At 35.0% G+C, this 15962-nt stretch overlaps 1 protein-coding gene across 2 annotated transcripts in view; it reads left to right on the top strand.

Moving 5' to 3' along the window:
- The window catches only part of USH2A (usherin), a 798346-nt gene that overhangs the window by 231277 nt on the left and 551107 nt on the right, over positions 1 to 15962 (top strand). For both annotated transcript variants that reach the window (XM_023203737.1, XM_023203738.1), the window contains 4 exons: positions 176 to 670; positions 1712 to 1981; positions 3574 to 3743; positions 9890 to 10034. In XM_023203737.1, the coding sequence (XP_023059505.1) occupies positions 176 to 670; positions 1712 to 1981; positions 3574 to 3743; positions 9890 to 10034 (1080 nt within the window). The remainder of the gene's footprint in view (positions 1 to 175; positions 671 to 1711; positions 1982 to 3573; positions 3744 to 9889; positions 10035 to 15962) is intronic.

The following is a 15962-nucleotide window of genomic DNA, read 5'->3' as shown; positions in this document are numbered from 1 at the left end:
CCAAAGTGCTGGGATTACAGGCTTGAGCCACCGCGCCCAGCATTATTTCAATTTTAAAAATATGAAACGTATCCTTAACCAAAAGAATAAATTGGTATAGTTTATGTAATTAAATAATATGATAGGAAAGCAGTTAGCAATGAGAAATGTAACTTTTTTTTTCTTTTCATTTCAGGTGTTCAATACTTCTTAGACACTGAGCTGTTACCATATACCAAATATTCCTATTACATTGAGACCACCAATGTGCATGGTTCAACAAGGAGTGTAGCTGTCACTTTCAGGACAAAACCAGGGGTCCCAGAGGGAAACTTGACTTTAAGTTATATCATTCCTGTTGGCTCAGACTCTGCGACACTTACCTGGACAACACTCTCAAATCAATCTGGTCCTATAGAGAAGTATATTTTGTCCTGTGTCCCTTTGGCTGGTGGTCAGCCATGTGTTTCCTACGAAGGTCATGAAACCTCAGCTACCATCTGGAATCTGGTTCCATTTGCCAAGTACTATTTTTCTGTACAGGCGTGTACTAGTGGGGGCTGTTTACACAGCTTGCCTATTACTGTGACCACAGCCCAGGCCCCTCCCCAAAGACTGAGTCCACCTAAGGTACAGAAAATCAGTTCTACAGAACTTCATGTAGAATGGTCTCCACCAATGGAACTAAATGGTAAGAATCCAAGGCCAAGATTCCCCTTCTTGGGCAAGACATGAATGAGAATCTATTGTAATTGTGCAATTAGGAGTTTGGCAATTGTATTCCTTTTTATAACTGCACAATATAATAATTAAGAAACAGTTTCTAAAGATATAAGATAGTGTTTGTCCTGGTTAGTGGAACAAGTGTATTTCTTCTAATCTAATAACAAATTCCATTCAATTAAATTGCCCCTTAAAAGGCTAATATTATCTTTGCTCTTAATGACATCTGCCATAACACAAATGATGTTTATAATTTGAAACTCACTTATGAAATGCATTATATTTGACTGTGTCACAAGTTAGGGCACCCACAAGCAACACATTTTCTCTTCTAAGCAAGAAAAAGATATAAAATAATACAAAAAATATGTATATTAGCTAACTGACTCCATTAAGTTAATTTTTGCGTTCATACAATTGAACCCTTGGTTATATAGGCCAGACACACATTCACAGATTTTTAATCATTTATATCATGTACATATTATAGCAAAATCTTCCTTTAGATTTGTAAAGTTGTTTGGTAAAACTGGGTAGAGATTGACTATAACATTTATACAAACAGGGCTTGTGTTAAACAAGTTAAATTAAAACCTCCAAATTTGAAAGGATACAGACTGAAATTACAGTGATCAATTTCCCCAAAAGAATTGACTATTCTTAATAGAAATTATGACCATTAATTCCAAAAAAGATTGAATTTAGCTATGATAAAGTGTAGTTATTTTTTGTCTATATGTTGTCCATTTTGGTCTGTTTTCCCCATGCATATGCCTTTAATAGTATATTATACATTCATCTACACATCAGTTTGTTGTCTTCTATGTACCTATCATCTAGATTACAGAACTACTAAATCACTACATTTTGAATGCTAAGGAAATTGACAGTAATCTAATTAGAAGGATAATGAAAATCCAGCACTCTTTAAATGACCTGTCCCTACCATACTCCTAAAGTAACCCCTTTGTCTGATGAGTTACCTAGATTCACTATTTAACTTCTCTAGGAATAATTATAAGATATGAACTATACATGAGAAGACTGAGATCTACTAAAGAAACCACATCTGAGGAAAGTCGAGTTTTTCAGAGCAGTGGCTGGCTCAGTCCTCAGTCATTTGGAGAATCGGCCAATGAAAATGCATTAAAACCTCCTCAAACAATGACAACCATCACTGGCTTGGAGCCATATACCAAGTATGAGTTTAGAGTCTTAGCTGTGAATATGGCTGGAAGTGTGTCTTCTGCCTGGGTCTCAGAAAGAACGGGAGAATCAGGTAAATATCAATGCTTTATGTTCTACTTTTAAAACCTCTGAATGCAAGTGCTTCCTCAAATTAAAGTCAAAGTACTGCTAAAGTACACTTTGAAAAGCAAGAATTAGAAACTTCCATAGACCAAGGAAAATTTTCGTATATATGGGTTTGTTACATAAACAACTCAAGGTCATAAAGTACTTGCAGTAAGTTTTAGGGGGCAAAAGTAAATGCTTCAGTTATTAATTCATGGGGCGAAAATGGCTTAACTATAGTTATAGTCTTTTGGGAATGTTTGTCAAAAATAGCATTTGGTTTCCACTCCTGAAGTGGATTGGACACATGTCTCATCTTGCTCCATATACAGCATAATTTATGTTCAGTGAAAGAGATAACAGTCAACCAATTCCACAAATTTGTCTTGGTTTTTATTTATCTTTCCAAAATAAATAGTTCAGGTACTAGATTATATATAATGACAGAATCCTGGACATCAAAATCTATAATTCACAAGTGTGCTTGTAAGCAGTTGGCATGATGATAAGGAAGGAGGACAACATATCTAAATTTTCTGGAGTATCTTCATTAAGGCAAAAATTTTTAATCCTCCACTTTATTTTTTATGTTAAAAACACTTCAAATTTCATGAGCCTTTAAGAAGAAAACACACTTTTGTTATGTGTTTAATCTGTCGATATCGAAGAAACCCAAGTCCTGATCTAAACTTGACCTGTTAGGAGTATGGAGGATGAGGGTAGCTTTAGGTTGATGTCCAAGGGAATCATTTCATGAATAAAATACACATTGTGCTTGAGCATCTCTTAATGATGACCAGCCATCTTGGACAAATAATAGAGCCATGATAGCACAAGTGATGAGGCATGGCATTCTGGAAGGGGAAAATCAAGGTCAGAAATGAAAAGTAATGGGTGAAACTGCAATACTGGGCCCTTGTAATCTTATGGGTCACTAACTAATGAAAGTGCAATGAGTTCCTTTGATAATACACCTTTGGTTAGCACATTTAAAATCCTTGTAAAGAGCTCAAGAGTGGCAGAGGGGAAATGCATGTGTATGTAACCTGAACGTTTCAATAAAAAGTTAACAAAAACTTTGAGACATTCATTGGGGTTATTTAGGATGCTTTAGGTTTACCTCTTTCTGAAGAATAATATTCAGCCAGCTGAATTGGATTGGCTCAATGACATATTTCCCTACATGGGAAATCCATTACATCACCATGCATTTTTCTGAACTTTTTGAACTGAGATATTCTATTTTTGTGACTTCTTTTAGATACTCATAAGACTTACAATTTTCTATCTAACAATCCATTAGTTATCGTTATGAACACAAGCAAATTCCTATGAGATTTTTATTTTGTAAATAGAAAGTAGCTGGTAATATGAAGATGGAGAATATACTTTCAGGTAACATTTAAAAAAGTGAATACCTTTGACATATACCAGCATATTCTTGGGCTTTTTCAAAGCAGAATATTTTAAAAGGTACAAGGTATTTCAGAAACCGAAATGAATGTGTGAATTCAGTTTGAAAAAATATAGGGACGGTATTCACTGTTTTGATGTTGTTGTTATTGTTCTCATTGATAGCACCTGTATTCATGATCCCTCCTTCAGTCGTTCCACTCTCTTCGTACTCTCTCAATATCTCCTGGGAGAAGCCAGCAGATACTGTTACAAGAGGAAAAGTTGTGGGGTATGGCATCAATATGATTTCTGAACAATCACTTCAGCAGTCTACTCCTGTGGTGTTTTCACAGGTATTGTTATTTTTAACTAGTGTCCTTTCAGAATTGGCTTAGGACTTCATTTGGACATTTTTTGAGTTTGCAGAATTCTATGACAGAAGTCTCCCTCTATATTGGTTAAATGGGGCATTTTTTAAGTATAATATTATGTGTACAAGCCTCCCTCTTTGTATGTCACTTGTTTTTTTCTGGTATAACCATATATTGGAACTAAGTTGGTAGAATTTATTTCACAAGACTTGCTTTTTCCATTTATCACGTATCCTTAAATATTTTACAGGAAGTTGACTTTCGTTAACTGTGTACTACCATGTTATTTGGACACACAATGATTATTTAACCAGTCCACAGTCAGTTGATATTGTATTGTATTAATTATTTTGGAAATATAAATAACATTGATAAAAACTTCTTACATGTACATTTCTTACACATTTCTACTTCCTTCAAAAAATCCGAAGAATTAAATTTATCACAGCTTATATAAAAATGAATTACGAATACGTTCAAGGTTTTGAATATAGAGTAACATATTGCCTTCTAGTAATTCATCCTCCAGCTAGCAGTAGTAAGAATAATTATCATAGCTAAAAGTTACTGAGGCTTTACTGTGTACATGGACCAATTCATTTAATACACATAGCACTCCTAGAGGATGAGAGGCTCTTGTTCTCTCCAGTTGTGGCTGATATGCTTCTCTGCCCATTTTACCAGCATCCAGGTGGCCAATAGCAGAAGCTGGTGGAAGGATGTCAACTGAACGAGTTATTCTGTATACTTGGTTGCTCAGTGCCTCTTCTGAGAGAGATGCTCTTCGCTGGCATTAGCATAAGATAAAAAGATCTTTACACTTTATGCCCACTCCCATAGATCTAGCCACATTTTTCTTTCCCAGAATTCCTAGTTCCTGATCCTTCCATCTTTCTTTTTGCATTCCCTTGGCCAATATTTCCAAGCCACTGCCATATTGTCCAGGTATATTTTACCTTGAGACACGTCTCTTTCCACACAACATGTGTGAGCAAGTGAACTGCCTGAAGTTCTGCCCATTAAGAGGATTTCTTCTCTCTGCTGTTTCACAGGGCCATTTCTGATGAGGGTTGTAGAGCAACAGCTACCATTTTTGACTTGCAGCCACATACCAAGACGTTCTATCTGTAAACTAAACTCTGCTTTTTTTTCCCCCCATTCTTTTATCTCTTAAGGGAACTCCCATGGGTCATAGGTATGAGATGAGGTTGAGCCACCAGTATAAGAATGGTAGATGTCATGGGGGCCTGAACCACCTGCTTGTACAATGTATTACAGCTTTTGGCTCTTATACCCAATCTCAGACATCCACTTCCATTTTAAGATGCATTTCTGTTGCGCCCTTCTAACCTCAAGACTTGGCTGAGACAATTCCCAGATTATAAAAAAGTAGCTCTAGCTGCATGGCTATTTGGTGTTCCATGACAAGTTGTTCTGTTTTTACTGAGGCCTGAAAACATGCTAGGGCCATTTAGCAAATGGTATATAGTTTCCACTACATGTTATGTCTTTGTTCCAAGCTCTTGGGGTCTATCTGCCTTGTGATTTTCTTTCTGTATGTGCCTTGAAACATCTTTTCCCACCATGCTTACTTCTAGTGCTGTAAAATTTACTACACATTATGTCCCAAGTGGCTGATCTGCCTGTACCACAGGCTGGACCTGGTGCAGAGCCCTTTCCTACTCTGGGATGCACTCAAAACTGGCAGCATTTCATATTATTCAGTAAATTATTCAGAACAGTATTCTCAAATGTGGAATATGCTCCCTTCAGAACGTGAAGAGGTCAACTAGACATTCTGTTTCCTTCTTAGTGGTGGTAGATGCAAGGTGCAATTTGTCCTGTATTTTGGAGGGGATATCCTAGCATGTCTCAGGCTACATGAACTCCTAAAAACTTCACTGATATGGCACATGCCTTAATCTTCATAATATTGCTCTCCCACCTTCTAGAACACATATGTCTTGCCTCTGCATACCTACCATTTCCTGCTTATCTGATTCATTTAATACGATGCTATTGACATAGAGAAAGAATACTGTCAAGGTGGCTTTTATAGTTTGTCTTAAATTGGTGATTAATCACCCTCAGATTTCCTTTGTCTTTCTTCAGTGCATTGATAGCAACCAGCAAGATCCATGCATAGTCCTTATAATTACTAGTTTCCCCAGAGTAGTCCTTATCATTACTGATTCCACCAAACCAGTGAATTACCTTCTACTGGTAACTCATCGCAGTTCACCACTAATGGAAGTTTCAGCATTGAACCACTAGGGCATGCTGTGGACTATCAGTACTCTACCTGCTGTCTGTGATGAGATCACTGTACACCAGGGGATAGATGATGGAGGCCCAAACTATCGTTTCAGAGTCTCATTCCTAGGGCCACTCCTGTTATGACTGTCTTAGGGCAAATTCCCCCAGAAATAGACACTTGGTAGAAGACTAAGTACAGGAGGGTTATTGGGGGAGCACTTTCAGAAACAACAAATGTCAAGTGATAAAGTATGTAGGATTGAGCAGCAAAGAAGCTGAACTGTGATACAATAGTGGAAGCAGCCTCAGCGGATTCTGTGGGTAGTTCTGGAGCTAAAATGACCCTCTTAGCTTGTCTCAAATTAAGTTAGGAGGTCAGATCTTTGTACCCTAGAGTATTTGTGTCCTCGGGCTGGTGTAACAAATTAAAATAAACTGAGTGTCTTAAAACAACGGAAATTTAGGTGTTAGTACGACCGAGTTCCCCACAGGCTCTAGGAGACAATTCTTCTCTTCCACTTACCCGTGGCTCCTGGTGTTCCTTGGCTTGTGGCAACATAACTAATATCTGCTGCTTCTGTTTTCACAAGTCCTACTCTGTGTCTCTCTCTCCTCTGGGTCTATGTGTCCCTCTCATTTCTCCCATAAAGATACCAGTCATTGGATTTTAAACCAACCTGAAATCCAGGATGACAACTAATTAATTATCTGCAAGTTTTCATTTTCCAAATAAAGTCTCATTCTGAATTTTTGGGAGACATTATACAATCCACTACTAATAGGTTTTCCATTTTTTTCTAAGCCTTTTTAGTGGACAGAACGCATGTATAACACACAATTTTATTTTGTATACTGGATGAAAAAGAAGAGCCGATAAATAATTTACAATTACTTATTTTTCATTAATCTATGTGTTGGCTCATTTGCAACTATCTCATGATGAAACACAACTGGTATAATATATATCTTTTAACTTAAACAGGTTAGTCTACCAATCTGGTATACCGTGGGATTTAAGGTAAATTTGGTTATAACTTCCATGTGGTCTTTGCCATGTTTTATCTCATTTATACTTGATGTTTTATTTTGCTGTTTTTACTATTCTTTGGCTTTATAAACTATTATTTCTTTGTAAAATACAGTTTTGATTTATCTATTACTCATAGCATAATAGTTATTCTAAGAAAAAAATAAGGGGAGAAATATTATTTATAAAAATTACAGCCTTAGAAGTCAACCTGTTTGTTCATATTCCATGTCTCCCAATTATGAGCCATATCACACATCTCTGTGCTTCTGGTTTTATTCATCTGTGAAATGGGAAAACCATTTTCTCCTCACCTACCTGCTTAAAGAGCCTGATAAATATTGACACATTATTATTAGTGATTACTATTAATGGTATGGAACTACATTATACTTTATAAACTAGCTATCATTTAAAGGGGCAGGAAAATAAATATTTTTATTGTTGTTGTTGTTATTTAAAAGGCTGTTCCTTATGGCTGAACTGGAATAAGGACATAGATATATCACCTTATTCTCTTTTTTGTTTTTACTTTTTTGAGACAGAGTCTCACTCTGTGACCCAGGCTGGAGTGCAGTGGCACAATCTCGGTTCACTGCAACCTTCTCCTCCTGGGTTCAAGCGATTCTTGTGCTTCAACCTTCCAAGTAGCTGGTAATACAGGTGCACGCCACTATACCTGACTAATTTTTTTTTTTTTTTTTTGTATTTTTAGTAGAGACAGGGTTTTGCCATCTTTGCCAGGTTGATCTCGAACCCCTAGCCTCAAGTGATCCACTCACCCCGGCCTCCCAAAATACTGGGATTACAGGCATGAACCACTGCACTGGGCCCACCTTATTCTCTTTTGAACTCTCCAGTGCAATATTCTCTATTCAGGGAAATGAAATCAAAAGTAGCAGAACAAAGTCCAATTTTTTACCTTCTCAATGATTAAATTTGTATCTGAACTGACCTGAGTATATCTTGTTATAATCTTTGTAAATAAATAGCCAAAATTCCCGGGGAAAATCTACTATAAAAATAACTAGTACAAAACCTTTGCCTAAGAATGAGGCAGGGGGGATACATAAAAGTGGTGATGATGTAGGATTCACTGTGGGAGTTCAAGCCGCTGTGGTGTTTTTCCTACCCCTTTGAAGACTTATTTCATGAAAAACTTTCAATTAGATAAATCTTATAAGACTTATAAATTGACTGTATGTACATGACAAAGACAAAGTCTATCCAAGTGATAATTTTATGCTGCAAGTTCTGGGGCAAACAATGTATTTTAAAAATAATGTAATTTATAATAATCATCTGTAGAGAAGTAAAAGCCCATCAAAATAAATATTAGTGTAGATTTCTTCTTACTTATTTTATGTCATTGCAAGTTCTTGCTACAAAGAATATTTTGTTTAAAAATAATTGTACTTCCTAAATTAAATAAGAAATAGCTTAATGTATTTTATCCTAAAAACAATTCCATTTTCTAAAAATTTACATTGAATTCTACCAGGATTATTCTAAAAGGGATGAACATTATAGCAATATTCATACATTTAATTCAGTTCAAGGCTTATTTTACTTAGAAAATTTTAAATCACATTTCACAGAAAAGTTTATATCTTCATTATATTAATAATGATTTTAGAATTAGAAAAAGAAATAATTACTTGGTATTTGATGTTTTTCTGATTTCAAAATGTAATTGCAAGGAAATGGCTTAAAAGTTTTAAGTTTAAATTATCCTAGAGTTTTAGAATCTTTAAAAGCATGTTTATTTCTGAACGTTATTGAAACACTGTATTCTACATTCCAATCTCGCTGCTTTTTAGAACTGAAATTTTAAAGTCAACATCTAGGCAAATATTCCAAATGAATTTTATTTTACCACTAAAGAGAAGTTCTCTAGAAAACTACTCCAAATGTTACTGAACTTTACATTTGTCTGTATTTATATTTGTGGAAGATTATTTTATATGACTATGTATCAGTAGTCCTAAGAAAATTAGTTTTGTACTCATAGTTAGTGTCATACTCTCTGTTTTAATGACTTTTATTTTCTGAATATAATTTCTAGGGGCCTTTGTATGTACAACCTAAACAAATTTACATGGTTGCTTTTGATCACTTCAAATTATACTGACAGAACAAACTCTGAGTGTTCATTGTTTAATAATTTATTTATGGACTGTGAGTTTCCTGTCAGTCTTCTTTGCTCAAATCTGCTGTTTTCATTTGAAATTATGTGATAAAGATAATATTTCAAATAATGTAACTGTTTGATCTAATCTGTGTACGCTTGTTTATATAAGAAAGATGATTGAGAATTGACCTAATGTGGATGCTCAGTAATATGTCTAATGTTTATTTTTTTGCCCCTTTTTCTTCTATGACTTTTTTTCATAAAGAAAATGATAGTATTAATTTAACATAGCAACAACACTTCTTTCTGTCCTAGCACCATCAAACAGCCTGGGTATTACTGCTCTGGGTTACTTTTGGCCAAGCCCCACGGCTTTGTTTGGACTTTATCATGATAACAGTGACAATGTCACCATCTTTATCTCTACCATTGGTGACAATAACCATATCACCACACTGCTTTATGAGGCAATAACTTGGTTTTCTCATTTATCCACTCAGGAACTGGATTATTACCTCATAAAACAGTGTGATTGTACAATTATCAATTAAATCCTGGCTTGTCGAGACTCTTCAAAAAAAAAAAAAAAAAAAATCCTCTTCCTAATGGTGGTTGGCAATAATTCTCTCTGTCTGAATTCATGGAACTTTGACTGCCAAGATTATATTTTCACACTGATTACCTATTATCTTTCTTTTTTTTTTTGCCTTGAAGCTGCTGCACACTGCTAAATCCCAAGAACTATCTTACACTGTAGAAGGACTGAAACCTTATAGGATATATGAGTTTACTATTACTCTCTGCAATTCAGTTGGTTGTGTGACCAGTGCTTCAGGAGCAGGACAGACTTTAGCAGCAGGTAAGCAAGTTTCAATGGGTATGAAAAATTTGTTGCCTATCAAGAAAAAAGAAAACCTGTAATGTTCAACACCTTCTCTACTTGAGACTTTATATTTGTCTTTTCTGCTGTCTTCTCCTCCCTCACTAACCCTGATTGCTTCTTACCTTGACAGTTTTAAACAACAACAACAACAACAACAAAAACTTAACTTCAAGAGGTACCTAGGAGTTATGAGTTACAGCTGTGTCATAATAAGAAATACAATTAGTTTTAGAGTGACTCCACTCTACAAGTAGAAATATATAGAATATACAACTAGAAATATATAGAAATATATAGAACTAGAAATATATAGAAGTATAATTAATTGTAGAGTGACTCCAGGGCTTAGCTACCAACCTGTGTCCTAGCAGTGTCCTGACAATCGTGGGAAACGTTCAGGAAGCTTCTTATGAGGACTTTAGGATACCTCTTCCCTCAGTCCAGACATTTTTTGTAGGCTTGGGTCTACTCACTCCTGATCCCTGGGAACTAGAAATTACTGTGTGCCCTGGTGTTATATTTGGCTTTCATGAAATAGGTAAATATTTATCTATTATTTTATTAATAAGAAGCTCTTAAGTTAATAAAATTTAAATAAAAGAATTGTTAATAAGTATAATCTTAGTAGAAAAGATTTGTATAATTTGTGCTTTCTTCCTTCAGGACTAATTGGATTCATACAAACCTGATTATGTGTATTAGTAAGACCTATAAAACCCAATTATTTAGCATTAATATACTTCCAAATCAGTGTTTTTCTGATTCTAGAGAAAAGCTTAGTTTTCTGGTTATCTTTAAAGAAATGTCCATGTGTAAGGAGGTTAAGACATTCTAGATGAATTACAGATATTACAAAAACACATGTTTACCTTTAAAAACATTTCCTAGACCTCCTCCCCAAATCTCTTCATCGTATTATTAATAGGTCCAATTATGTAGGATTTTTTTTCTGGTTCTGGAAAAAATTGCTTAGCTCAAAGGATCTCATCCAAGTAATTTTTTTTTTTTTCAAAATTTTCATCAATGCAAACGGCTCTGAAATTCTAAGAAATTATGGTTTACTAAATTTATAACTGAACTCTTTGTATTTTTATATATTTTATATATGTGCATTTCAGATGTATGTACACATTTATGGAGTACCTAGCTTGTACAAAACATTCTTCTCCTATAAAACTGCCTGTTTTTGTATACTGCATTATTAAAGGTTTGCTGAATGCTGAATATGGACAACAGAGGAGGACTCTATCTCCTTTAAGAAAAATGATACAATTTCAGACTAGAAGATAAAAATTAAAATAATTATCACTCTTGCAAGTTGGAGAAAGTATAAATGGAGACAACACAGGCTGAAGACTGGGTGTGTTACAGTAAGGGACATAGGAATCCCAAGCACGTGGTCGTGCAAAACTGGAATCACATCCTCTCAGGGTTGTAAAACATGTAAAAATAATCTAGGGTTACTATATAGCTAATATCAATATATTCTTTGTAATATCCCCCCCAAGTGTTTGTCTAACCCATGTTTGATACCTTCAGTGTTACAGAAACTACTACATCTCAGACAAAGCTATACCATCTTTAGACACCTCTTTTAAAATGTGATTTCTTAGATTGATGGCAAATATCTCCTAGTAACTTCTACTCGACATTCTTATTCTACTTCTTTGGGGGCTGTTGTTAATCTAATTTATCATCCTTCCAATAAAATTTTCGATAACAATATATCCACCCAAATCTTTTCTCCTTTAGGCTGCATATCATGGTAGCTCCCATCTGAACCTCATATGCAATAGTGTCTAGAGCTGTTATTAGCATAATTCTTGTAGATGAGATCTAGTCTGCCTTTTCATAGGTATAAGCAAACTAAAGAACCTGAAGAGGGACATGCTGTCCCTAGAAACTAGCTGGATCCTGGAGATGGGAATAGAAAAACAGGAAACATGTCTACAAAATAGAATCTCCCTGCCCTATGCATTAGTGATAACATCTGTGCTAACAGTATCCTCATTGGCTGCAGTGGCAAGTTCCTGTTGCATAAAAGATCATGTACCTGGGTGCTCTGTGCAGCTCTTATTTTAGTTACTGGAGAGGCGATTAAAACCACTCCTGTCCATTGGCAGGAATGTGAAGTAAAACTAACTAGTCAGAGCCCTCCAAATCCTCCGTCTACTTTTTTTATCCTTGAAAAATAGAAGTGGAAACTTATATTCCCTAAAAGTCATGTGATGTGAAAGTTAGTTGACTTACAAAAGTAAGAGTTTATTCATATGTGTAAGGTGAAAAAAGTGGTTAGCCACAATACCAGGGTTTTAATCTGGGCTCTGCCATTGACTAGCTGTGTGACCTTATATAAATTATCTCACCTCTGTGCCTTAGTTTCCCAATTTATAAATAAGCATAACTTATTTTGTAGGGTTCTGATGAGGATTAGAAGTAGTTAATACATGTAAAATATTTAAAGCAGTACCCATCACAGTTCATTCTCAATAAAAATTTATTGTCATGATTTTTATCATAATATTATAAAACAATTTTATTAGTCACAGTATAAATGTTATGGAATTTCTAATGTTATCAAAATCAACGAGAGTTTATTTTACAACTTTGATTTTCTAATATTATTATAAAATATAAAATGGAGAGTTCTAAGACTAAGGACTGTATTGTGAAAATAAAGCTTAGAAAGGCTTAAAATCTGAAAGTATTATTTATTATTTCTGTAAGAAGTATGTCATTCAGAATTATTAGAGGCACATTTCAAAACTTTGCTCAAAAACAGCAAATTTCACATTTGTTGGTTGCAATATAGAGTGAATAATGTGCCATAAATATATTATTACTACATTTTATTGTGAATGCTCAATTCAGAACCATCTCTTGAGGGCTTACTATTTAAAGCACTGTGGAGGACTCTAAGATAATTATACCCAGAATTTAGGTTAAGGAGTTGAGATCCAACAGGTAGGATTAACACCATGGTGACATGTGCTAAGGGCTGTGAGAAAGTTGAAAAAAATTCTATGGGAAGGTAGAAAATAAGATAAATGATTTTGATTTGGGAGACTGAGTAGATACCTCATTAAAAGCTATTTCAGATAAACTATAAAAGAATGGTAAAGACCTCAAGCCTGTAATCCCAGCACTTTGGGAGGCCGAGACGGGCGGATCACGAGGTCAGGAGATCGAGACCATCCTGGCTAACACGTTGAAACCCCGTCTCTACTAAAAATACAAAAAAACTAGCCGGGTGAAGTGGCGGGCGCCTGTAGTCCCAGCTACTCCGGAGGCTGAGGCAGGAGAATGGCCTAAACCCGGGAGGCGGAGCTTGCAGTGAGCTGAGATCCGGCCACTGCACTCCAGCCCGGGCGACAGAGCAAGACTTCGTCTCAAAAAAAAAAAAATACTCCGTCTCAAAAAAAAAAAAAAAAAAAAAAAAAAATGGTAAAGACTTTCACAGGTATTTACTGAGCACATACCATGTGCTACTTTCTGTTTTAAGAGTTGGCACTGTTCCAGGTACCAATGTAATGAAAGCAGATATTTATGAAGACTTTCCTGGCAGTAGAGTACACAATAGATTAGAAGAGAGGGTGTAATAGAGCCTAGTAGACTTTTTTAAAGAGGCAGTAAGGGAGTAAATCAGATCAGTAGAAGTGAAGATTAAAAGAAGGGAACAGAGTGACTTCAAGGAAGAAAGACCTGAAAGTTAAGCAGTGGGAAGAGTGGACAATGATAGCAAATATTGTAGTCCATGGTGGTGCCATTAAATAAAAGGGGAAAGATGGACAAAGAACATATGAGAGAAATAAACTCATGAGTTTATTTGATCATTCGATAGAAACACATCCATGACAATTATAACCATCCAGCAGCAGAAATTGCAAATCTGGGGCTTAAAAATGGTGCAGATTTTGTAATCACCTGCATATAGATGGTAGCTAATGCTATAGGTTATAATCAATTAGTGAAAGCAGAGAAAAAGCCAAATAGAAGTCCAAGGAAAACACCTTAGTGAATATTCTATTCGGAAAGAAAGGAGAAAGGAAGAGTGAAGTGAACAGAGGTATGGTCAGAATTAGGAAAAGAACTAAGAGGAAGAAGCAGTATTAGAAAAGTCAAGGTAAGAGAGAATTCTAGAAGGAGAATGTTGTCTGTAGTGTCATATGGTATAGGGAAAGCAGGAGAAATGTGACCTAAAATGGAGGCAAGGTCACTGGTGACTCTCTGGGGTTTACCCTAAGTAGCATGGTTGAAGCAGAAGCTGGAACATGAAGGACTGAGTGGAGGCAGGAGGAGATATAATGGTAAATTTCAAATGTGTGATTTTTTTATTCTTAGCTAAAATTCTTCTTCTACCCAATTTTCATTCTTTAAAAAATTGAATTACCTTTTGTTTCCAGATAAAATCCTTTCTCTTCTAAAGAAAAATTTATTTTAGTGTTTTTTTCTGGAAAAAAAAATGTTTATTTTCTAATTTATTTTCTAATTCCTTAATATATTTTGTTAGAACTATCTGATTCTTCACCTGCCCAGCAGAAAAATAAAGTCTCTTATATGACAAAAGTATGGAAAAATAATTTTACTTACCATTGGGTTTATTATAAAATACACCATTTTTCGGGTTGCTCAGATCAGTGAAAATAAACTTATTTGCTTTTGTTTGAATACCAGCCAAAAATTAAAAGTCCATCATCCTTTTTGCCTCCTTCCTTATTCAGTAGATGAATGTGCATTTCTAAATGTTTTCCTAAAATAAAACATCTGAATAGAACGTATAGACATTAAATCATAGAAATAAACTGTAGGCCTATAATAAGGCCGGTTGTTTTGAATGGTCAACAATTTTGTTATAGGAGAGTAGTAAAAGTTGACTTGCAACTTTATGGTTCTTTCCGCTCTGTTTTTTCTACTATTAACATTGCAATTTGGAGAGTATATATTATTCCAATGAATTCCAATGGATTTGTGGGAAATTTAACTCTTATGTCTAATAGCTCATATGAGCTCATTATCAGAGATCAAAGGAGACCAGTGACCATTCAAAAATTTTGAAAAAGAGCACCACAAATTAGAAGTAGTAATTAGCCTTTTAGAAGCATTTGAATCATGAAAAGATATGTTGCCTCCTTAAATCTCAGTCTCAAAAATCAAAAAGATACTTGTGAAGATTTATCTGGCTGTTTCATTAAAAAGCTTGAGAATTATAATTGGCTCTCTCTTGTTTTAAACATTTTTTCAATTAAATATATAATTAGAATGGGTACATTTCATCCAGAGTACTGCATTGCTGCTTCTTTAGTTTTGATACCTGCGACAAAGTCTGAGAACTGATTTGAGAGAGGTGTTCTCAGGAGCAGCTGCATCTCTCTCCATCGCAAAATCTTCAAGCAGTGTTATTGATGGCTTTGGAGTTGCTTCTGGGTATATGAAAGTAATGAGTTGATGAACTGGGCCCTCTTAAAATCCTTGTTATACTTTTCTTCAAGATTATCCTTTTAATCTGGGAAAATTTGTGTATTTCCACCCATTGCAAATTGAGTTTAGTTTAAACCCTTCTTATGAGAAATTACTTTAGGAGATCCATTCCTGAAGGGACAATGTGATATTTCCCTTGCCTGTCATAAATTGACCTCCATACTACAAGCTTAGAAGTGTCCATCTCGCATTAAGCAAGTAATTAGTGTGCATTAAATTTTCTTTCTGAGTGCAAAGTAAAATGTATAGGCTGTTTGCTGCTGGGTTGAAAACACACATTGTTTTGCATTCGGGTACATAAGTCTTTTCCTTGTGAATAGGAGCCAGAGTGATTAAACAAGCACTCTTAATATGTTAATTTATAATTTTAATTACAACAATCTTGTATATATAGTCATTAGTGAATACTAATATAAATATTTTTCT

The sequence above is a fragment of the Piliocolobus tephrosceles genome, chromosome 1, assembly GCF_002776525.5.
Source record: "Piliocolobus tephrosceles isolate RC106 chromosome 1, ASM277652v3, whole genome shotgun sequence".
Lineage (NCBI taxonomy): Eukaryota > Metazoa > Chordata > Mammalia > Primates > Cercopithecidae > Piliocolobus > Piliocolobus tephrosceles.
Note: the sequence above shows the minus strand (reverse complement) of the source record. Positions and strands in the feature narration are given on the sequence as shown.